The sequence below is a fragment of the Sceloporus occidentalis genome, unplaced genomic scaffold, assembly GCF_023333645.1.
Source record: "Sceloporus occidentalis isolate IW3139 unplaced genomic scaffold, rSceOcc1.0.p SCAF_3, whole genome shotgun sequence".
NCBI classification, from domain to species: Eukaryota; Metazoa; Chordata; class Lepidosauria; order Squamata; family Phrynosomatidae; genus Sceloporus; species Sceloporus occidentalis.
The window spans coordinates 67,160,572-67,185,516 of NW_028316983.1; the positions used below are offsets into that span (position 1 = coordinate 67,160,572).

The window sequence follows — 24,945 nt, forward strand, 5'->3', positions numbered from 1 at the left end:
GAGAGAGAGAGAGAGAGAGAGAGAGAGAGAGAAAGAGAGAAAACAAGGCAAAATCAGGAGTGTAGCTGAAATAAAATTGCACATTGTAGTGGATCAGTCATACTTTCAGCTGAGTGGGGTAGAAGCCTGCCAAAGTGGGAATGCCTCAGAAGTGGTAGCAGGTCATCAGAGACAGTTATACTTGTACCCCCCTTCAGCTAAAAACAAACAAACAAGATTTTAAAATAAAAAAATCCAATGCCTCTGCCAATATTCCAGTTCAGACCACAAATGCTTTTAGTGGGTTTGTGGTCTAGCCCTCAAACTCTGATGGCTGTCACATTCTGAGGGCCAAGGAGAAAGACTTTTAGGCCTTATGGAAATTTAGCGTTCTTCTGTAAAAAGCTACACCCAGGCATATCCTTAGCAGTAGTCTCATTTGTGTTTATCAAGATTGCCAAACTCATAACACTGTGTAAAAGATTCTAAGATCCAACTTGAAATCTTTTACATAGTGTTATGAGTTTTACAGTCTTGATCAATCTTGAGTCACTAGGGAGGGACATTTTATCAAATCTGTTATTCTTATGAGCAAAGGAAGACACATATTTGAAGGCAAGCACATATTTAGAATGTGTGCAGTCTTTTTTCTTTCTATTCCTGGATGGTTTTTTCCCTTTCTCTGCTACACCAGCCCCAGGGAGCCTTTCTACTCCCTGAAATCCTAACCCACTACTTTCTGCTTTTCAATCTGGAAATTGCCATTTGTATAGGATAAATTACTTCAAGCCATGAAATGTAATTTTTTGAGGTTAAACCTTGTCAAGATGGTTTGTAACTAGATTGGCATGAGCAGGCAGGGCAGCTGCTAACACCTTCCAGTCCAGGGCAACCTAGGATAGTGTGGAGGTGGGACTGACTGCAGATAATACAGTCAAGCCATCTGCTCTGTGTTTGAACTGAGGAGACTGTGTGCCCACCCACTGATCTGGGCTGTGTGGAGGAGAAGTTACCCATTTAGCTTTCCAGGCCTTCCACTGGCCATGATGGTGATGTTTAGCATCAGGGATGATTCTGACTTAAAAGGCGCAGTGATGTGTAGGATTTGAGGGTTTAGAAGCAAAGGGATTATTGCACATGGATTAGGGTGGTGGGATGGCAGAAGCAGAGGAAACAGAAAATGGGAAGGAGTTGCTAACTGCTAGTAAGCTGTTGGAAAGACATTAACTAGGGTGGAGGCTGGGGTCCAAAGGATGTCAGGTCCCCTAGTGCCTGATCCTCTGTGGAAATAGTAGCATTCTCTGTGATGTGGAAACAGCTGCAAGATTTTTTACTTTTATTTGCTTGCTCTTAGGTACAAATAGCCTATATCTCACATCCGGTGTAAATGGTGCTCATGTGAGGTGATTGTGCTAGGAATGGTGAATGGTGCTTGTGTCAGGAATAGGATGGTCTGGCTACACTCTGTGTAGCCACTTTTGCACTTTAATGCACATTTGCATAGTGTTTGTGTAGTATTGTAAAGTGGTTTCATAAGGGTGTTTTACAAAGGGAATTGAAGGTAGCCTTCCAATGCATCTGTCTCCAATTTACTGCAAGTCTAAATTGATGCTTATCACCCATTGGCCAATTGACTGTTGAGGATCTTTGTGGGTTGTGTGTTTAGCAACACCGTCCCCCACTGAAAATAGCATGCCAAAGAAAGCATACTTATCATGTATTTCTATTTGAGTAATCCAAAGGAGTGCAATGCATAGAAAAAAAAACTTGGTACTTTCTTTTAAAGATGAAGAAATGTTTTACCTGTTGATCTGAACCTGTTTGCACAAGCAAACAACTTTGTTGATTGTGTGGCATGGCTGCATCACACATATGAGTTTGGAGCTCAGTCCTTTGATTGTTTTGCATTCTGCTCACAATTTTATCCATATTTCCCAGGCCACTTCACTCTTCACGTTTGCCAGCTCTGTGCTAGCATGATAAATGTGAATAGGTTGTGTGAGCTGAGGAAGGAGGTGGCAGTTTAGTTCTGTGCCAATATCTGTTTTTGGCATTCCAGTTTTAGTTTTATGTTTGTTGTTGTTGTGTGCCTTCAAGTTGTTTGCTACTTATGGCAATGCTAAGGAGATCCTAGCATGGGATTTTCTTGGCAAGTATTGCCCAGAAGATTCCCCCCCCCCTTTGTCTTCCCATAAAGCTCAAAGAATGTGACTTGGCCAAGGCCACCCAGTGGGTTTCCATGACTGAGCAGAAATCTGAATTCTGTTCATAGTCATAGTCCAACACTCAAACCACTACATGCTGATTCTGTGTATGGGGTCTTTATCTCAACCTTTCTGGCTTTCAGAACTGGCCTAATTGTAAAGTGTTTATTCTGTTCTTTAAAAAAGTATATTTTGCCAAGTGTGGAGTAGACATACATTCTGCTTTGCCCTTGAGTGTGTACTGCAAATAAATTTTTACCTTTCTCCTCTAGTATTCTTAATTGCTCCCTTTATTCTGCTGACTCTGAATGACTGATTTTTCCCTACAGTTTCCTACTGCTGGTCTCTGACTTACGGCTCTGATGTCTTTTGCTATTTGTTCTGCAATTTCTTTGTAAGCTCCGTGTGAACTGTTGTAATTCATGTTTCCTTCTGCTGATGCCCCATGTTCTGTTTTACTAAGGCACCTCTTGGGATCAGTTTTCATATTGCTTCTCCCCGCCCCCACCTTGACAAACAATAGTTGTGCTGAAAACAGAATGTATGAAAATAGTGGGAAGAATATTTTCTATTTTCTTCCCGATTACTTGGCTTAGGGGACCAAGGTATATTCCCTGTCTGAGAGATGCACTGTAGCCTTTGCATTTAGGAAGGAGATATGAATAGTGGGATGATGCTTTATGCAGCTTATGGATTCTGAGTGGTCTTTTTTCTTGCTTCAGGGCAGGGGCAATAATTTTGCTAAAAATCCAAGAAAAATAAATAATAAATAAATAAAAATAAAAGCAAAGGGCAGATGGTTGCCTTTCCATGCCTGTAAGTTCCTTCGTTTATATCACATGTCTGTTGGGCAGCTTATAAATCATGATCTGGAGGTCAATGTATCTTATTAAAAAGGCCATTCTTTTCATCCTTTATACCTCTTCTATCTTATTGCTAAGCCTCCCTCCATGCTGGCTTTTGATTTTGGGATCAAATGATTTTGTTCCATAAAGTGTGCTCTCATACATGGTGCTCCTTACCATATGAAGAGATCATGCAAAAACTGAAATGGTACTCCATCATGACTTTTGCTTAGAGCATTGAAATTTTTAGTCTTAATGTTTTGGAGGTACTGTAATCTGTGGTCATTGTAAACACATTTGCTTGGGTCCATCCTTCTGCTTTTTATTCTAATTGGAAACAGTCTGTCCTTTGGATGGTGTCATAAGGTACTTGCTACATATTTGTAAATCTGAAACATTCTGGGATAAGGCCTCTGTTGTGTGTGCCACTGGGAGAAAGGGAGGTGCCTCTATTCTCCTGCTGAATATCCTCCCAAAATTATTCTTTTCAGCTTTAAAACATTTTTTTCTTATTAATTCATTCAAGGAGCAATTAGGACAGGAGTGGACAAGCCTAGCGGGACCAGAGACCAGTTTAGAAACCTGCTGTAGTCTATGACCTCTTCTAAGAATTGATGGCAAACCACCAAAATTCCTTTAAGATGAGCATTTCATGCTTAACATAAAGGGTGTCTCCTGGAATGCTGAATTTCGTTGACATTGTGTATGTGTGCATATGTATTTGGGAGAGGGGAGGCTGGACCCTCCTGGCCATGGGGGCCCCCACATGCTATGGAGGTTACACACAGCTTGCAGGCCATGAGTTACCCATGAATGTGATGAATTTCTGTAGTTATGTGGTGCAAGGAAAATGGGGCGACTATTGTGCTGTGACTGTGATCCAGCTCAGGGAATGCAATGTTTACTTTAATAGAGAAAACTGGTCTGTTGCCATTGTGTGACTTGGAGAGAAGAAAGTCTCATTTGAGTCTAAGAGTATCCTGTTGAAATATTAGGTAGAAAAGCATTAGATTTCATTACTTGTTCTTTCTGATATTTTTAAAAGAAAGAGTTGTCTGGATTTGAAGAAGAAAGAAAGGCTGCAGCATTCTCCTCCAGCTTGGTTCTCTCAACTCACATCATCCTGGCTGAGGATCACAGATATTACAAACCAACAAATCTGGAGGGCATTAGGTTGGGGAAGATGACAAAGAAGGGAGGTAACAAGGGATGTAAATCTTCATACATTCTGTTCTCAAAGGCAAAGATGAGTACTTTTACTGGGATTTTCCCCCTTAACAGTTATTAAAGACTGTTAACAGTTCTGGGATTATTTTAATCGGACGAAAGTATGTTATTTTACAAAATATGGGTTTTTTTCCTACTTAGAAAACAAAATTTCTGGATAGAAGACAAATTTCTTGTGCAGAAATATTGGTTTCTACATAGATAATGCTGTTTTCTGTGCAAAAAATGTGCATTTTTTGTGAAGAATAGGCCCTGAAGTGCAAAGATTCTTGATGTCCTAGGATACTCAAGGGCTACTTTACAATCATTCTCTGACTATTTTTGAATAATCTTTCTGTTTCTAAGGTAGACACACCCCAGCTCTCCTGCTGAGAATTCTAAATACCAGATGTTGCCATGGCAGTTAAAGTGGAATCAAAGTGGTATAGTTATCTAGTGTGAAAGGACCCCAAGCCGGTGGGCGGGGGGAACAGTACACTGGCCTGAAATCTATTTCCAATTTTGCAAAATAGTATTTTGAAGTTAAAAAGAGGGAGGGAGGGCTGCAACCAGTTTAAAAGGCAAAGCATCCCTCCCAGAAGATCTCAGCAGTGGAAATTCACCTTTTTTTGTCAATCCCTCTTCCCAGTAGGAGAAGGCCTGGGGCTGCAAAAACAACCCTGGGGTCACATAGCCTTGGGCCTACAGCTGTGCGATTCCAGGTTTACTGCTACTTTTGGGGTCAAAGCACTCATTCTGTCTTCCACAATTTCCTTCCATTTGTATTGATGGTTCAAGAGATGATAAGCTTGGAAAGTTTGAACCATCTGTGACATTTTTAATATGTTGTAAACAAGCCTTCTCTATGGCAAGGCATGCAGTTGTTCCTCGTCGCTCTTTCTCTGTGACAGTTGACCTAGTGTTAAGTCTCAGCCCCCTGCCCTGGCCCCCACCCCATTTCTAATTCAGTCCACTGTTGAAATCTGTCTGGATGCTCGTAAGATAACTCAATGAAGAGGGATTTGCACGTTATGTTGTTTCGACCATATGGTTGTCTTCACTTTAATTCTACAGGATTGGTTGTGTACCCCATCCACCGAAAGGGGAGTTAAGCTGCTCAGACAGTAACGTTCTCTTAGGGCTGCCCCACTGTTTGTAACCCAGGAATTGTTACCCTTTTCTCAGCAGCTTTGTTTCACAGAAATAAATGATTGCATAGCATACATATTACTTGGTTTTAGTATGCTCTGACGCAGGCTTCTATAAAGCCAGGGCTGGGCAGAAATTAAAGAGGCATCAGTCAGTGATTCACAAGGATGAACAAAGATCTTTAACTCCATGTTGCTTATTTATAACAACATTTATATCTAAGTAAGACTGTTTGATTCCTTGACCTGTAGTAACTCAGATGTGGGTTTTGCATTTGTACATGCAGGACACCCCAGGGGATAGCTTAGGCCTTAGGGGCATTAGCAAAATGTTGGCTTCACCCTCAAAATAATCATTTGGTATCTGAATCCAGTTGGGAGATCTCCAGTTAGAAAATCTTTAGGCTCTAGTGAGAAGTGAGCAATTTACGGTCCCAGTGTGGCCCTTGCAAGAGTTCCTTGACCTTTCTAGATTCATGTGAACTCCATTTTATTTTTTTATGGCCAGAATTTTTGGAGGAGGCTGAAAGTATCTTCTAAGTACTGTATTTGCCTTCTAGGTATAGCTCGCACCCCTCTCAGCAGCTATCAGAAGTGAGATGGCTGTAATGTTACTTCTGGGTCATTGCTTGGTGTGATGTGTGGACCACCAGAGGGTATGGCAGAATCAACAGTGTCTACCTCTGTTCTAGAAGAAAACAAAGTAGGCCACACACGCCTGAGTTTTGCCTTCCCATATTGTAAGGGAGTTGTTTGAACAAATAAAGTTTGTTCTTCTTTTGAAGCTCTATTGCTGGCAGTCTTTCATCTCCCACTCATTCTCTCCTCTATCCTGTGAGGAATTCTTATGCTTCAGTAACAAGAACTGGAGAGCAATGAGACCAATGGAAGTCAAGAGTCATGATTCTAATTAGATTTCTGCCACTGATTTGTAATGTTTAGATCTGTCAGGTTTCAGTAGCTAAGTTCCCTCCCCCTCACACATATTTTAAATCTTGAAGACAGTACTTGGAAAATCACCAAAGGCTGGCAGTGATCTCAATTTGTGGCACCCCACTTGTACCTTTCATGTTGGCTGAATGCAGGAAGATGTGAGTATATACACCTAGAAAGCTGGGCTTACCATGTATGTCCTGTGGCTTGATTCACCACAGGATGCATGGCATTTATCGTTATGTAGGAGGGAAATGTTGGCAGTGTGCCATAGAGCGGGACTGGGAACGTAGAGAATTCCCACCCTGTATGGATTCTGCCAGCCTTGTAGAAGAGTCAGAGCTTTCCTTCTCCCTCTCAATCATGGTTGTTATTTTGTGCAAATGGATTTGTCCGTCTCTCTGTATTTGCTGTTGCCATTCTTGCTTGTTGAGACCCAAATCAGGGATTCATGGACTAATCTTAATTGCTTCTGCTGGCTCCTCCTGAACCTATCTTCCTAATTAACCCATGTCTGGGCCATGGAGACATATTGCAAGTTCTGCACACACCCCGGATTTCATGCTTTGCTATCCTAATGGGATTTTTTTCATAGCAAATCCCTCTGGTTTTCCCACAGTTTCTCCAGACAATTACAGAGCCGCATCTGGGAAAGCTGGCTTATCAACAGTGCATTAGTGGCATGCAGCTTTCCCAGTATTGCCACATTGATGAAGCCCAGTACACTAAAGGGACAGGACATGAAGAGTGAAGGGTCACAAAGCCACTCCAAAATGCAGTTATCACGTAGTCTGAAAAGCTAATATGTCATCATTTCAATGTTTTCTGCGTATCCCTGGAACTTTGCCTTCCTCCAGAGTTTGGGGAGAAGGGAAGAAAAGAGGATTATTCTGTAGCAGTAGTGGATCTTATTAGTGAAACTGATCAAGATTCATGGGTGGGGGGTGGTGGCAAGATGTTTAGTGGGAGAGAAGGCATGTGGGCTGGGCATCAAGATTTATCATGGGCTAGATGGAAGAACTGGAATTAGAGCTGCTGTCCTTTGGTCAAACACATTTGGGCAAAACTAATGGATAGTTGTGGACCTTTTTGGTCTGGAGCTGGAATTACAATTTGGGAAGAGTCTTTGAGGTCTTATATACTTATAGCACTATATTCTACTTTAACTGTTTTGGGAACATCCTATGGAATTCTGGGATTTCCAATGTACAGAGGGATATTTAGAATTTTCAGTCAGAGAGTTCTAGTGCCTCACCAAATGACAAGCCCCAGGATTCCATAGGAAGCAGCCATGGCAGTTAAAGTGGAATCACAGTGCTATAACTGTGTAGTGTGAAAGAGCTACACATTCTATCCATGTAGGAGGGGGTGACTAAAAGTTGGGACAGGGACAAAACAAAGTGAGTGAGGCTAACCACTATCAGTTTGGTAAGAATTTCATACCAAGCATGCAAAGCAAGGTTCACTTTTTATGCAAGTGACTGCCAGTTATTTCCAGGTTGCATATTTGGCCAGTTTTCAGTTAAAAGTGTGGAAGTGCAGCCCACCAGGAAAGGGAAGGAGTGAAAGTTGGCCTCTGTCATCTCTGCTTTTGCCCACTCCTGTTTTACTTGGAACACATTTCTATGAAATGCTCAGTTCCATGTAACAGCTTCCCAGCCTGGTAATGAGGGATCAGTTCCATGCAACAAATTCCTGGGCTTTTGCTGATGAGAGGGAAAAGAAGCAGCTTTCCAGCTTGTGGGAAACTCCTGCAGCCACATCTGGCCTGTGAGCCAGGGGTTAACCATCCTTGCAGTGGGAACATGCAGTTTACATTTTGATAGGACAGTTTTTGGGGACCTTAACTTTGCACTGTTCTGATGGCCTGTCATGAATTCCTGTCTACTGCTACCTTGCAATGTCCCTCTGACCCTTACCCTGCCATAATTTTTTTTAAAGGAAAAAGCTATTCTTCTGTTCAGCTGCAACAGGCTGTGGGTTGTCTTGAACTGGGAAGACAGGGGGACAGGTGCTGGAGGCTGAAGTGAAGCACTGAGGAGGAGTGGAGGAGAGCCAGTTCTTCTGATTTTTTGGAATGCTTTGCAAGTGGGTGGGTGAGTGAGTGGGGGAAACTCTTCTCCCAGATAAAACCCTGGGCCTGGACCTCTGCCAAAGAGAGCATGCTTTTCCATCATGGCCTGACAGGAAAAGCTTGGCTCCAGCTGTTACCATGGCAGCCGTTGCCCTTCAGCAAACAGTCAATAACGGTTGGAAAACCCACATGTAGATTTTCTGTTAGAGGTCTGGCCTCAGGCAGGCAGATGGTCCTGTCCCTTTATAACTCTGGGCTGATGCCACCCATATCCAAACTGTAGTCATTTCACACTTCAGCCTCAGGCTTCCTTCCTACACATTCTCATCTCTCAGAATACCTCAAGTAATTTAGTTCTTTGCCCCCAGAGTATCAGGTCCAAAACACCTGAAGAGAAGAAACTAAGTGGCCACTCCTGTCTGGAGTATTTGAGGCATACATTCACTTGCTTGAGAACCCTTTAGCTACTACAAGAGTAGCACTCCTAAGCCCAGTGTTTGCTAATCTGAACAAAATTTCGTAAATCCAAGAGTAGAGGAAGGAGGGGGTCCTCATCCTGCAAGGGTTGGAATCATGTGGCTATCCAGATTATCTTGGACTGCAACTCCCATGTGCCCTGCACCCATGCGTTCTAATCAGCATAATCAATATTGAAGGACACTGGAAGTCCAACACATCTGGAAATCTGAAAGATTTGCATCCTTGATCTGAAAGTATGGTGTGGTGAGGGTAAGAGTCAGAGTTTGGAAAAGGTAATTTTCTAGACATTAACTCAAGATCTCTAAGCCATCCTGGGCAGCATGGACTTCTACCAAGTCAAACCAGTGGCTGTTCTAGTTCACAATTGTCTGTTTTGACTAGAGGTTTGTTGGAGGTTTCAGACAGATTTTTTTCTATTTGGAGCAGTGTCTGAAAAAAGTTACCTGTTTTTCCAGAAAAGCAACCCCCACAAGTTCTGATGAGGGGTAGTGAGAGGATGTTGTCAACCATGAGCAATAGGCTGCTTTCCAGAGATGAGGCAAAGTGAAAGAACCGATCACCCAGAGCTCAGGAAAAATATGAACACATCTTAGCCAGGCAAGGTCCCAGCTCAAAGTGTATATTGAGCAAGTCCAAAGCCCTGAAATACCTCACTGCCCAGGAAGATGTTCCAAGCTGCCATTCCAGTAGTTCATCATGTAGAGAGGATGCACACTGAACCAAATCACAACAGCAGTCATAGTCCTTTGCCATGATCTATACATCCTGGCAGGACTAATTTAGGCTGCCACATTGTTTGGCCCAACTTACAGCACTGGCTCTCATCTGATCCCCAGTTACCTGTCTTCATTGTCCTAATCTTTGCCTCCCCACCTCATCTCTTCCTTTGCCTCATAACTGATTGTCTTGTGTTGGAAACAATTATGTTGTGTGCCTATATAGGTGATTTAAACAAATATTCCTTCCCCACCCTTGGTCTTATAGGCAAGCTAAGTACAAGCACCAGTAGCACTTTTCTTCTCTTGCCAAGCGATGATAGACTGGGGCAAGGCTGCTTTGATATACATTTAGTTAGCTTATTTCTATTCAGCTTTTTTTGGACAATTTGTTTGATGGTAACATTGATAACTTTTGGGATTATGTTGTAAGAACTGACACAAACAAGCAATTGAAACAAAATGGGGATTTCCCTTTATTTAAAAACAACAACCCAAGAGAGCCTTTAAAAGCATTCAGTTTTCTTTGAATAAATGGACTTGCTGTGAACCGTTTCCATGACTTGAATAATTCACATTTAATAATTCAAGAATCTTAGCTCATTAATTTGTTAATGTGCAATTAATTCACAGTATTTGAATTTGTTAGGAAGAACTCTCTTTAACTTCAATGCAACCTTTAATGTCTCAGAGTCCTTTGTGTTATGAAGTCATGAATTACGAATCAGTTGCTTACAAAGGAGTTGTGTGCTCTGCGGGCACCTTTTCTATGGCGTACCTGCCCATTGTTTGTGACATACTTCCTTCTAGACTGCATTGGCTCATTTATGGAGGCTGGTGGGAGAGTTGGTTGGTCTACCATGTTGGGCAGAAATTTGGAATGCACGGCCTTTTGGTCCCATTCACCTCTGTTTTTGTGAAAAAAATTAATCTGTTGTATGCTGCTTCCTGACAAAGCTTGCATTTTCTTGTGTGTTGCCTGTCGACTTATGGCAGCACCATAAATTTCATAGGGTTTTCTTAGGCAACGAATACTCAGAAGTGTTTTGATAATTCCTTCCTCTGAAATATGTCTACAGCACCTGGTATTTGTTGGTGGTCTCCCGTCCAAGTATTAACCAGAGGTGACCCTGTTGAGCTTCCAAAATCAGACAGGATATCTCAAAATGCATGGTGGTTTGTGTCTTCAGTATACTTCAGAATTGGTTTCCTAATGATTCACATGTGATACATGCTTTGATCTTAAAAAGTAATAGCTTTTATCTATTTATGCAGGGCAGGGATAGGGAATTGGTTGCTCACTGGAGATTGTTGGATTATAATTCCAGTCGCCCTCACCATTGGCTATACTGGTTAGGGGTGCTGGGAGCTGCCATCCCACAACATCTGGGAGGACCATATATTTCCTACTCTGGATATAAAAATTCAGGAAGCTAGGGATGAACATCTGGCTGTACTACAGTTGCTATTAACTGCCATCAAGTTGAGTTTGACTTACAGTGACCCTATGAATGAGAGACCTCTGAGTCACTTTGTCATCAACAGCACTGCTCAGGTCTTGCAGACTCAGAGACATGGCTTCCTTGATTTAATCTATCCATTTGGAATGTGGTCTTCGTCTTTTCCTACTGCCTTCTACCTTACCAAGTGTGGGCATTGAGCAATAAACTACTTTACAGGTACTTGCACATTGGGTGATTCCCAAACACAGAGAACATCCAGTTTCTTCATTATATGCATAAGGATAATTGGAATCACTCTCCAGTCTAGGACCAAGTGGTTTGAGGATATTCTGATTTTCTTAATCATGTAACCCATATGTCACTATTGTGTAAATTGTCCGGTGAGCCATTGTTTCCCTGCCCTATGCCAGCTCATATTCTCCTTTTTGTCATAGACATTTTGCATACTGCATCTGGCATTGCAGCTACGCCTCTTTTTGTTTTTATGTCTGAAGAAAAAGTACAGCCCTACTAGATGCTTTGTTAGCAATAGTTGCCATAGAGACACTGATGCTGTGGTGAGACAGCCATCTTTTCCTGAAAGGAGGGGGTAGTATAATAGGAGAGAATTCAATTTCGCCTTTGTTCTCCAGCAGCAGGAGTTCCATTAACAAGACAGTTCAGCAGAGGCCAGTCTTGTGGGTCATAGGCAGAGTGCAAGTCTCAAAGGCTGGCAACTATGAGAGGAAAAGTTGTTTGGTCTACTTTTTCATAGGGTTATTTTGCAGATACTCTGAGAGGCAAGTAATGTAGTAGCCTGAAACCCAGTGAGAATTGGTCTTTATAGGTTTTATAAGGGAGGGGTCATATGACCCTAGCTAAAGAAAATGCTTGTTGTGATTATGATCTCAGGGTGTCCTCTCATGAGAACATTCATGAGGTGTTCTCTCTGGATGGATCTCTTATAGAAAGATACATTAGACCCTAAAAACAATTGGTAGTGTACTATTCTTAGCTGTTTTGCAATACTTCAGGTTTTCTGTACATAAACCAAAAGTGAATTTTGGACTTCCATTGTCATTGGCCTAAATCCCATGACTAACCAATGGTTGTTAATCAGGCTATCCACTGTATGGTTAAAGCCATCTTTATACCAGCAGCTGGGAAAATGGAAAGCATTCACCTTGGGCAAAAGTCAAGCAAAGGAGTGTAGGTGTGGTGGGCTCTCACTAGCATGTAAATATACTGTTAGCATTGTTGCTGTTGTTATGTGTCTTCAAAATCAAATCCAACTTATGGCAACTCTATCATGGCATTTCCTTTGCAAGAAAAGTTTGCTATTGCCTTCTCAGATGGAGAGAGTGTGGCTTGCCCAAGGTGACAAGTGGTTTTCAATGGTTGAGCAGAGATTCTGAACTTAAAGAGTCCTAGTCCAGTGCTCAAACTGCTACACCTGGCTGGCTCTCATATAGTGGATTTTTGGTATCTGGGTTTGGTTCTAGGATCCCATGTGGATACCAATCCATGTGGATACCAAAATCCATGGATGCTCAAGTCCCATTATGTACAATGGCATAGTAAAATGGTGTTCCTTATATAAAATAGCAAAATCAAAGTTTTCTTTTTAGGAACGTGTGTGTGTGCGCGCACGCACGCACAAGCTGTGGATAGTGGAATCCATGAATGGAGACTCCATGGATATGGAGGGCTGACTATAGTTAGCTTTAGTTGGTCCAAAATTCATTCATCATGGATTTTGCTACCTAGTCATTTGGAGTGCTCACCTTTTCCATGTCTGAGATGCCCAAGAACTTAACTCATTCAGCAGAAAGAGTGTTAACTGGCTTTCCAGTGCAGCTTGTTAATTAGACAGTCTGGGAAACTGTAGGAGAGGAGGAGGGAGTTTCCCATCCCTGGTCAGGTGGTGCACATTCTGTGCACTTCAGAAGCTCTCATTTTTCCTCCCTTGCTAAGCAGAAATATTAATTAAACAATTCAGTGAGATTGTTTTCAAAGGGCAACAAAACTTAATTACTATTGCCGATGGTGTTAGCATTATAATTAACATTAGTTGGCTCAGCAGAGTTACTACAGTGTTGGCATGTTTATACATCAACTAAAATTCTCTGGTGGCATTTGCTTATTATCAGGGTGTTGTTCATATGTTTACAAATGCAAGGTGAGGGATAAAAATCCAGCAGGCTGTCACTAGCAGAGTTTAGTTCCACAAGAGAAGGGGAGATTGGTGCTCTTGGCATGGAGCAAACAAACTCATCTGTACAGCAGCCATTATCTAAGGTGAAACACTTGTTAACTCAGGTTGCCTTCCAATAAGTTATCTGAAGCTAGGTAAAGAAGAGCATCTGCTGTGGTCTACAACAGACTTCCCCTTTCCACCAGCCCTCCTTATAGGCTGGAGGAATACAAATCTAATCATCCACATTTATCACTGGGAGTTGTTGTCTAACACAGCTTGAGGCCACCAGGTTACGGAAGGTTGACTCAGAGTGTTTGCTGATGATAGGCCCTGTTCTTTTCACCATGAGTAAAATTGGAGAGATGGGTAGGAAGAGCACAGCAGCTCTTATCCTGGGGAAGTATTGTGAAATGATCAAGAGCAACCCATCTAAACTGTTTAGTTCCTTCCTCCTCCATGCAGCAGGAGTCTTTGCCATCATTGAAGCTTTCTTCACTGACCATTTCTCCTTCTGCTGGTCAATAGCTGCTGTCTTTGCCACTTTTCTCGAGCAAGTCACTGAGTTCCATTTATGTCTTTTGGGGTCCAGGTGGGATTTTCTGTGATGAATGATTGATGGAGTATTTCCCTGCAAAGTACTGCCCTAGGCTTCTGCTCATTGTAAATTGTTATAAACTGGAATCTGGACTAGCCTCTTCCCTCCTGGGGGATCCCTCTCTGCTTCTGGCCATTTAATCCAAGTGATCCACAGCCCACACATTTGGTGCCATAAGCCAGCCCGGCCCCCAATCCCGAAACATGAATCCTTTGTGGTTGTGTAAAGTAATGTATGAAAGTCTGTCACTGCTAGTTTCTGTTAATTGCATTCTGGAATTGATACAGTATTCTGAAGCATCTTTGTGAGTTATGATAAGTGTGTGTGTGTGTGTGTGTGTGTGTGTGTGTATCCTGCACTCCAACCCCTGGGACAATTATGCAAGCCAAAAATCAGCAGATAAATATTACAGGATTTGTAGTTAAATATAATGTGAAGTCAGTAAATGGTGGGAAATGAAATTGATAAATAATCATTTAAAAGATTTTTTTAAAAATTAGACATTGAGAGAACAAAAATAATAATGACAGATGAGTTATTTAAGTTATTTAAAAGCAGTTGATGAAGACATTGAAATAGTTAAAGATTTTTCATAACTTGGCTCTATCGTTAATCAGAGTGGCGATGGTGGTCAAGAAATCAGAAGAAGATTAGGACTTAGAAGGGCAGCTATGAAGGAACTAGATCCTGAAGCGTAACGAAATATCACTGAATACTAAAGTTAGAATGGTTCATACCATCATATATATATATATATATATATATATATATATATATATATATATATGGTTGTGAAAGATAAAGAAAGCAGATAGGAAGAAAATCAATTCATTTGAGATGTGGTGGTGGTGTAGAGTTCTGCAGATACCATGGACTGAGTTCTGTGGATACTGCTAGAAAGACAAGAGATTGCATTCCTGATGGATAGACTCAACCAAGGAAGCCTCAGCTCTTCAGTCTGCAAGACCTAAGCAGAATTGTTCATAATAGGATGACTTGGAGGTCTCTCATTCATAGGGTCACCATAAATTAAAGTCATCTTAAAGGCAGTTAACAACAATCAGAGATTATTTGATTGTGACCATTTCCTCCTGAGGAGGGAGCTGACTTGTGTTCACTTGCTCCAGAGACTAGGACCCGGAGCAATGGATGCAAGCTACAAGAAAAGAGATTGCACCTCAACATTAGGAAGAACTTCCTGACAGTAAGGGCTGTCCGACAGTGGAACAAACTCCCTCGGAGTGTAGTGGAGTCTCCTTCCTTGGAGGTCTTTAAACAGAGGCTAGATGGCCATCTGTCGGAGATGATTTGATTTGGATTCCTGCATGGCAGGGGGTTGGACTGGATGGCCCTTGCGGTCTCTTCCAACTCTATGATTCTATGATTCCAAAGCTGTGGCACCAAGACCCCTACATGTCTTCCTCATGAGAAGGAAGCGGCATTACTTTCTCTGGTGAGTCAGAAATAAGCTCACTCGAAACTGGGATCATTGTTTAACCCATGGTTAAGGTTATAATTCTGAAGCCAACCAAGCGGACAAAAGAGGGTGTAAATTTGCATAATATTTGGATGTACTTATTTATATTTATAAATGAAAATTTAGAAATAATCACTAGAATTGCTCAAGAAATGTCACACATCTCACCCTACTGAGGAACATGCATGTTGATGAGATAACTTATCTGCATGAAGTGTTTGCTGTCCAGGTGCTGACTGTACTCACTTCTTATGGTTTTTTGTCTGGACAGTCTTTCAAACAGGGCAAGCCTTCAAACAAAGAACTAACTCCTGTAAAGTATGGAACATAGCCACCACTACCCACGTTCTCTGAGATCCTGAATGGAAAGATGAGAAGTACAGTTAAGTTTTCCAGAAACAATTTACTTCTAGCCTGATAAAGAGTTCTAAAGCAGTGCTTTTCAATGATGTGACAGAGTAGCCATTTCCTCCTCAATTTGTATATTTGTAGTGTGTTATTATCACTATTTGCATAGTTTCCTGCAAATGTACTGTGCACTGGCAGCCAGTAGCTTGCACAGACCACCACTTTGAGCAGTGTTATTCTACAGAACTCTAAATTGTGCTCACTTTGCTTGTTCCTAATAAAAATGTGAATTTGGGATTAACAGAGGAGGCCTGCTTCTGAGTAGACATGTATAGCATTGTGCTATAAGGGCACCACAGTAATAATAGGGGCAAGAGTGTATTTCCATTTGGGTTTTAAAGCCCTATTGATTCCTAGCAGTGAAAGGCTAACTTTCTGGAGGAAAGGACCCAGCTTTACCTTCTGTGCTGCAGTTCTGCCCCAACTTAGCTATACCTCTGAAATGGGCCCTAAGAACCGATTCTATGTGCTTTTGATTTTTCAGCAAGTTTCAACAGAGGCTGGATGGCCATCTGTCAGGGGTGCTTTGATTGTGTGTTCCTGCATGGCAGGCAGTTGGACTGGATGCCCCTTGAGGTTTCTTCCAACTCTATGATTCAAGTGCAGTTAAATGTAAAATGTAACCAAAGTGCCTTTCACTGAAGCTGGGTGGGAGCTGAGGCACTTTCCCAAGGGAATTCCTCAGTGTGGGGGTGCCACAAATCGTTACTAGTCACGGCTCCTGGCATCTACTCAAGCACCGGATTCCTGCCATTGCTCAGATTAAGGCAGTTAATTATTAATAGCATTTCACTGAACTAGAAGACTAAATAAGATCAACTGCAACTCACTCTGAAAGTATGGGGAGGGGGAAAAAGGATGAAAAGCCCACCAATACTGTCTAGGGCTGGCAATATCTAGATTTTCTCTCTTCAGCTGTGGGACAGGGAAGAAGTATGATTCCCAGGGTTTACCTGGATATCTCTTTTCCTTGTTTTGGGTGGCATTATCTTTAGTTCTCTTTGCATTCTGTTTTGGACTGGATTGTACTAGGATATGTAATGGACTGGACTGGAAACTGGTCCTCCAGTGGTGAACTGAAGCTGTGAGGAGGGGCCTCTGTGTGTGCGTACAGCATATAAAGGGAGGCTGGGGAAATGGTTTTGCATTCATTGTGCTTTAATAGATTATCATGGGAATGAACACTCCAGGAATTACATGCCATGGACAGTTCGCCACATCTGCAGAAACAGCTTTATTCCAGCTTGTATTTGTATTTGCCAGCCTTTGGGTGTGATTATTGTAGTGGCAGCAGCAGCAGCAGCAGCAGCAGCAGCAGCAGCTGCTGCTATAATTACAGTTGGACCTTCTTATACATGGATTTTTTATACATGGATTCAAGCATCCACGGTTTCAAAATGTTAAAAAAAAGTATAAATTTAAAATGTCAAACCTTGATTTTTCACTTTTTATAAGGGACACCATTTTGCTATGTCATTATATTTAATGGGTCTTGAGCATCTACAGATTTTGTTATCCATGGGGGATCTTGGAACCAAACCCCCAATGTACAGTGGGGGTCCACTGTACATTGTCTTTTCTGTGTGCTATACTGAGGTGTGCAAGGAAAAAGAAAAGTCTCATCCACAAGGAGCTTACCTGTAGAAGGAGGAGATTAAGAGAGAGAGAATGAAAGAAAGCTTGGTTTATTTATTTATTTTTAATGGTAATACAACAACAACAAAAATAAAAGCAGACTCTATAAAAGGAGACAAAAGAAAGTAAAGCCATTCACAATGACAATAATAAGGGTTACACAATAGTTGATTATGTGTATAGGTTAAGTCCTATAGATTAGGGCTTGGCAGGTTTAATGGGTTTGGGGCCATTTTTCCCACCCAGACTTTCCATAAGTTGTGTCACCCCTAAAAATGAGTGTCCAAAAAAATGTAATTTTGGATTAAAACAAAGGGCAGGGATCATGCTTGCTTTTAAAGGAGAATAATCATTTCCTGGAAATTTCCAGGAATGGAGGGAACCTCTGGGGCCATCAGGATTACCCATAACATAATGCCATTCTATGGGTGTATTTTAATGCCCAGATGGAAGTGATGACTACAGGATACATAGTCAAGCATAAATAATACAGTGAGAGCTTCATCCTACTGAATGATAGATAGTGAATGTTTTTTTTTCTTTCAACATTGAACTACAAGAGAGATTGCCAGGTCTATCACAGGCCCTAAGATTTCAGGGCCAAAAACTGAGACTAGGAAAACAACCTCTTGTTATGTCATCGGTGGTGAGTCTTGGTGATGCTGCAAGGGTTATGTTAAAAAGGGCCTCCTTTGGTGATGGCATTAAGCATGATGTCTTAAGCATTAACCATCACTGTACAGAGTATCACATTTAAGTAAAAACACCAAGTCTAACAAATGCATATATGCTTACACAGACAGCATTCTTGCTCTGAAATTCCTCCCCTTGCTCTGAGAACTGGCAAAGAGTGCCTAGGCTGTAAGAATCAGGGCCAGGTCCTGAGACCTGACAACCCTTAACTGCAAGTCTTTTTGCAACTATACAGGCATAAAGAGTCAATTTGTGGTGTCCATCTGTTAAACTTCACTTCTTGGGAACATCATTTAACAGTATACAAACATCTGTGCCTATCAAGGATTTGTTCTAAAATAAGATTAATGCACATCATAACTTTTCACCAAAAGGAAACCATCACAGAGCATAACCATGCCATATGCCTCAAAGAAGCATTACTCATAGTTCATCACCAACATCTGGCTGAATAGCCAGCTGCTTGGGTTTAAGAATAAATCCTAAGCATGGGTTTACCCTCTTAACTTGAAAGCTCTCCCAAGCAGGAGACTGGGATGGCTGTGGTATCTCTATTTTCTGTTACAAACCTAGGGAGGGATGGTTGTGGGTTGTTAGTGTAAAGGGAAAGGTTGTTCTGGTTTCAAATCATCCAGAAGATTGCATTCCATGCACGAACATCTCGGGAGAGTATTGGGTCTGCCACAACAGAATGTGGGCATGTATGTGTCTGTTTATGGTATTCCTGTTCTTGTGTGTGAAATGTTGTTTGGGACCATGCCAATTCTGCATTGTAAATCACTTTCAGTTTTTAGTGGGCAGTTGCTGGGTGGCTTCAGCTTTGTGGCTAATAACAGGATGACCTGAGTTTCCTCCTCCTGCTTCCTGATCAAGCATTTCACTTGTTTTCCCTCTCTGCTTTCTCACTGCTTGAACCAAAACACTGGACACAAACATGAGCCATCCTTCCTGCCTTTGTTCCACTCTCACAGGTGCTTCTTTTGGAAGACCTGTGCTTTCATTGGATTTGGCCTCAGCATTTTGATATTTTAGAAAGTTCAGCATCAAAGTAATGGTTCCCGGGTATAAACCTACTCTATCTGCTACAGTAAGAAGCTGGTCTGAATTGAGCACAGGACTATGATTCCGGAGACCCCACTCAGCTATTGAAACCCACAAGGTGATCTTGGGCAAGTCACATACTCTCAACCTCAGTAAACCCTGTGAAAGTTTCATCTTAGGGTTGCCAAAAGTAAAAAATGGCTTGAAAGCATATAGCAGCAGCAGCAGCAACAACAACAACAATCTACTATAGTACAGAACTATGGACTTTATTACACGGAGAAAATTGGAGGTTTAAACAGTGAAAATTGCATGAAAATCATGCAAGCATGATTAACATTTTCACACGACATTGTTATTAAAGTGCCAATATCCTGGGAATAAACAGGCAATAAACAGCAACAAATCCTGTGAATGATTTGTTGCTGTTTATTGCCTGTTTATTCCCAGGACAATGGCTCTTTAATCGTGATGTGTGTGAAAACGTTAATCGTGATCGAACGATTTTCACGCAATTTGCCCTGTGTGATTAAGTCCTATGTGGAGTAAATTTCATTTTCATTTTCTTTTTTGGCTTTTTGCCCAACATTGCTGGTAATGGGCAAACCTGTTTGTGCTGCTTGATTTTTTAACATAAGAAGTGATTTCTCTTTCCAAGTACATATTTTGAACCCATTGTAAATTGTTCAAAAATGACCTCAAAGAAAATTCACCCCCATTGTACCAGACAAAATAAAATGATATGGCCATCCATGGCAGGGAGAAGTCCGTGTTGTGTCTATTTGCCATTGTTGTTGTGTGCCTTCAAATCATTCCTAATTTGTAGCATCCCTAAGTTGAATCCTTCATGGGGTTTTCTTGGCAAGATTTGTTGGGAGGGGTCTCTTTGCCTTCTTCTGAGGCTGTGAGAGTGTGACCTGCCCAAGATCCCCCAGTGGGTTTTCATTGCCTAGTGGGTATTTGAACCCTGTTCACCAAAGTTGTAATCCAATGGTCGAACGACTACACTGTGTTGGCTCTTGGATGTTAAAGATGAGGAACCTCTCAGAAAAAAAACCAACAGGTGGCAATACTAACAAGACTTATTACTTACATGGTTGAATACAAAGGAATTTGAACCCATACTTTCAAGAATTAGTCACTCAGAGCCCTGAATATTTTTGTTTTTGTTGCTCCCACATTTGAAATTTTAAAATCTCAAATTCTTACTATCCCAATTTGGAGTTTGCCAAGTCTAATAAAAATTAGAATTGAAACAAGAAGTTCTAATGAAAAACAAACTGGAATAAAATTCTCACTGCTTGTTAGCATGAGGAATCACTGCTTCCCAGAAGCTGTTCAGGAATTCTGATACCTCACTGAGAGAAAAGAAGTTGTAATCAGCACATCTCATCTCATTCCTTGAAGTCATGAACCACAGAGTTCTGTGGCACCCTGAAGATTAACATGTTTTATACCAAATAAACTGTTATCTTTGAGACACATCAAGACTCTTTGTTACTTTTACTGTAGCAGGTTAACATAGCTCTCCCCACCCCCTGCGGTGGAAAATTCTTTGGAGTAATGATATTTTGTGAAATTGCCACCTGGCAGAATTGAACCTTTAGCCATGTAGTGCCACCTATACCCAGCATACAGATATTCATTGGTACAGAAGAATATCATGATTTGACAGTATAGCCAGCTAGCTCTGGTGAAACAACAGGGTCATATTTCTTTTGTCTATATTCCAATAAAGGTAATTCAGTGGCACAACCAGTAGAGTTTCTGATCCATAAGTGGATCTCAGGCTAGACCAAAAGAAAAGTCGAAATACAGATGTCTTATGAAGGTTTGGGCTGCAAACAGTGAAAATACTTTGAAGTTCTGTTTCATGCTCTGCCATAGAGTTGCTCTGAGAAAACTGCTTCTGTGCCCTCTCCCTTAGCCATCTTATTAATGATTCTGACCTCTTGCAGAAGATAGGGGCCCCTCAGTTCCTCTAGCAGGAGGAGTCTCATTAATGAGATGGCAGTTGGATAATGGGAGCAGGTCACAATAGCAAGAATTAGACAGTGAGAAATGTATGGAACACAAGTGAAGAAGTGTGAGCCCTCTACTTGCAGGCATGAATGGCTAACAGTATAAAATAGTGATGAACAAGTAGCAAATCGGTGTACTGTGGTTGCAAAGAGTGAAAGGTGCTATACTCCTTGAAAGTTACTCTTCAGGGAAGTTGGTATTAGTTGATTCCTTATATTACATTTTGTTTGTTTTTTAAAAGAATTGGATCATGTGATACAACTAAAGATGGGCCAGCACAGTTTTCTCTGGAGGCATTCCTGGAATGTTCAAAGGGCACTGAAGTGTTTGAATAAATGTGGCAAACATGCTGCTGAGATGCACAATTGCCTGAGGATTCTGAGAATATTTTATTTTGTTTATTGGTGCCCCAATAATACAGAGGTTGGCTTATTAATGATGCAAGTCTTCATTTAATTTCCCATTCACTTCACTGTTGACAATTTTCCCACCTCTGTGCACAGCGATGTATATTGTATTCTTACTTGTAGTTCTGCACAACACTTTGCACATGTGATGGAGTGTTTCTATAAAAACTTACATTATAATAAATACATTAGTCTTTATGGCCAGGACTCATTGTTGTTTCTGTTGCAACACATTCACCCTTTGGAAATTGATCTGTAGTGACTATCTAGACTTAGTCGCCTCCTTTTTTGTTGAAGGGTGTTTGTTGTTGTTGTGTGCCGTCAAGTCATTTAATTCATAATGGTCCAGGGATAGCCAGGTTGAGATCAGGGAACTGTTTATCCCAGTTTTCTCTTCTACCAAGGGAAGAGCACTCAGTCTGTTTATGCATCTCCTACTCCATTTTAATGGAAGCCAAGTCTGTTCATTCCTACTCCTTCCATAGGAGGCATACACTTGGATGTTGCTTCTACAAACTGGCCTCTACACCCTTCTCTTCCTTGTATTATAAAATCAGTATTTAACTTGTTCTCTCCTGCCTTTCTGCAGATGGAATCCATAGTGTGGCTGCTCAATGCACACTCCAGGTGACCGTCATCACGGATGAGATGCTGACTAACAGTATCACCCTGCGTCTGGAGAACATGTCTCAGGAGCGTTTCCTTTCACCACTGCTGGCCCTCTTCCTTGAAGGGGTGGCAATGGTACTGTCTGCTCCCCGTGACCACGTTGTCCTTTTCAACATCCAGAATGACACAGATGTGCAGGCTGCTCAGATCCTCAACGTCAGCTTGTCAGTATTGTTGCCAGATGGGGTCCATGGGGGACGCTATATTCCTTCAGAGGACCTGCAGGAGCGGCTGTACCTCAATCGCACACTTTTGGCTGCCATTTCAGAGCAAAGAGTTCTGCCCTTTGACGACAACATTTGCTTGCGGGAGCCCTGTGAGAATTACATGCGCTGTGTTTCAGTGCTGAAGTTTGACAGCTCGGCGCCCTTCATTGCCTCTGACACCATTCTTTTCCGTCCTATCCACCCTGTCAATGGTCTGCGTTGTCGTTGCCCACTTGGCTTCACTGGAGACTACTGTGAGACTGAGATTGACCTCTGTTATTCTAACCCCTGTGGCAACAATGGACACTGCCGAAGCCGTGAAGGAGGATATACCTGCGAGTGTCAAGAGGGCTACACTGGTGAGTGTTGGTTGGCAGAAAAATGCTAATCAGAGGAGGGAGCTGTCTAGTGTGTTCTACTGACACTTCTCTGGACATCTGAAATCTTTACCTCATTTATTTGAAGAATGCGTATCAGTGTCACTAATAACGTTATTATTATTGTGGCCAAAATGGCCCAAAAAAGTGTAAGGCCTTCTGAGGGTTCCAGATACGTCCTTCAGGAAAGATGTCATTAAAAAACATGTTGAGGTGGGGTACTGAAAGGAAAAAGAAAACTGACTTAATTTTGAAGTTATATTGTCTTCATGATGTCCTGAGATGGAATGAATGAGGGAAGGTCTATAGGTGGTCAAATGAAGTCCTAGTGCAGGGGAAGGCAACCTTTTTGAGCCGGGGGCCGGGTTGCTGTCCCTCAGGTGACTGGGGGCTGAAGCCGGGGGTGGAGCTTCAACCCTCCGGGGCGGGGCCACGTGCCGGGGGTGGAGCTTCCACCCTCCAGGGTGGGGCCGTGTGCTGGGGGTGGAGCTTCCACCCTCCAGGGGCGGGGCTGCATGCCGGGGGCGGAGCTTCCACCCTCCAGGGGCCAGGCCTCCCCATCTTTGCTGGCCCCTGACGGGGCCCCAGGCCCCGTCAGAGACCGGCAAAAAAGCTGGTGGGGGCCGCCAGCGCTGGAGGGCCCCCTGGAGGGCCGCAGCGATGGCAACGGGCCTCCCAGAGGCCCCCTGCTGCCATCGGAGCCCTCATGGAGGGCCCCAGTGACGGCAAAGACCCCCAGGGGCCCCCTGCCGCCCTCGGAGCCCTCCTGGACGGCCCCAGAGACGGCAAAGGGCCTCCTAGAGGCCCGCTGCTGCTGCCACCGCAGCCACCCGTCACGGCTTTTCGCCGCTTTGGGCGGCAAAATGGCGGCACCCATAGCCCCAGAGGCCGCTATGGGCGCTGCCATTTTGCCGCCCAAAATGGCGGCGCCCAGAGCGGCGAAAAGCCGTGACGGGTGGTTGTCGTGGCAGCGGCAACCGCAGCCAGGGGCCAGTCGGCAGGCCTCCGCAGGCTGCATCTGGCCCATGGGCCGGAGGTTGCCGACCCCTGTCCTAGTGTGGTGTAATTATTCATTTATTGTTTCATGTGGCCTACTTCTAGGGGTACTGGGGGGGAGAGCTATTAAAAATCTGCTTCCTGTGGCTTCTATGGTTGCAGTTTCAGAATATTGTGCAGATATAATGACTTGAATATGAACTCATTTCCTTTTCTCTGAAGCACTTACCTGAGGAGGAATTCTGATTATTTCAAAAACTTGCACATACTACCCTTTTTGGAGGGTCCCCTCCAAATGGCCAGTAAGGACATGCTGCCTGGACGTATTGTCTTTGTGATCTCTGTAGTTTCTTTTAGTGCACAGCTGCTTTTCAAAAAACACTCATAGCTCAGTTATGCTCAGTGTGATCTGTTAGGTTGAAGATTGCAATTTTGCCCAGTGCCTGCCTCATGATGTGCTTCATGACTGAGGACCTTCAAAGGTCCACTTGGTAGTATGGCACAGTATGTGCTGGTCATCACCTGGCCATTAGAAGTAGTGATATGCAGCCCCACCCATACACCTTCCAGCTTCCAGATGTACACCATGTGCTTTGAGGCTTGTCTTCATATCTGCAGGCAGTAATCATGTGAAATTGTAGACGATAAAGAGCAATTCTTTCACCTGTCTCTCTTTTCCTTTTGTGTTCTGTGCCAATGTCTGTGTTTCTGGTGGAATTACTTGCTTTACTCTGGTTTGCACAAGAGCATGCGGACTTCTCTTAAGGTGGGGTGAGGTTAGTTTTCTTTGGGCAATTGGATGTTGAATGTGTTCTGGTGTATAGTGTTGGGCTACATAGGAACACTTTGAAAAAAGAGCAGCAAGTTTTCCTTGGATGGGTCTCTGCTTTGTATCTTAGGGAGATAGATGATCTCTCCTTGATGCTGTAATGCTAACTGGAATGGAAAACTGTTCTCTGTGACTAGCATGCTTAGCATAGAAGAGCCTGGCTTGGTGCTGAGGTGGTATTGCTATTTGATTCCTGCTGCTCTGTTGTATTGGTGATACAACAGATGCAGTGGTCAGAATATGAATGGCCTGTTGTTTGTGCTTCAGCTCAGGCAAATTTCTCTTCACAAAAGTCTGGACAATGGCAGGCTCACTACTGATTCACTGATAGCTTTCCCAGTAAGGACATTAAGCTGTTTTCCTCTC

General features: G+C 42.6%; 1 protein-coding gene across 1 annotated transcript in view; it reads left to right on the forward strand.

Annotated features, from left to right (window-relative positions):
- Window positions 1–24,945, forward strand: part of CELSR2 (cadherin EGF LAG seven-pass G-type receptor 2) — a 132,018-nt gene that overhangs the window by 13,366 nt on the left and 93,707 nt on the right. The window contains exon 2 of the mRNA XM_089518291.1: window positions 22,092–22,736. Coding sequence (XP_089374417.1) covers window positions 22,092–22,736 — 645 coding nt within the window. The remainder of the gene's footprint in view (window positions 1–22,091; window positions 22,737–24,945) is intronic.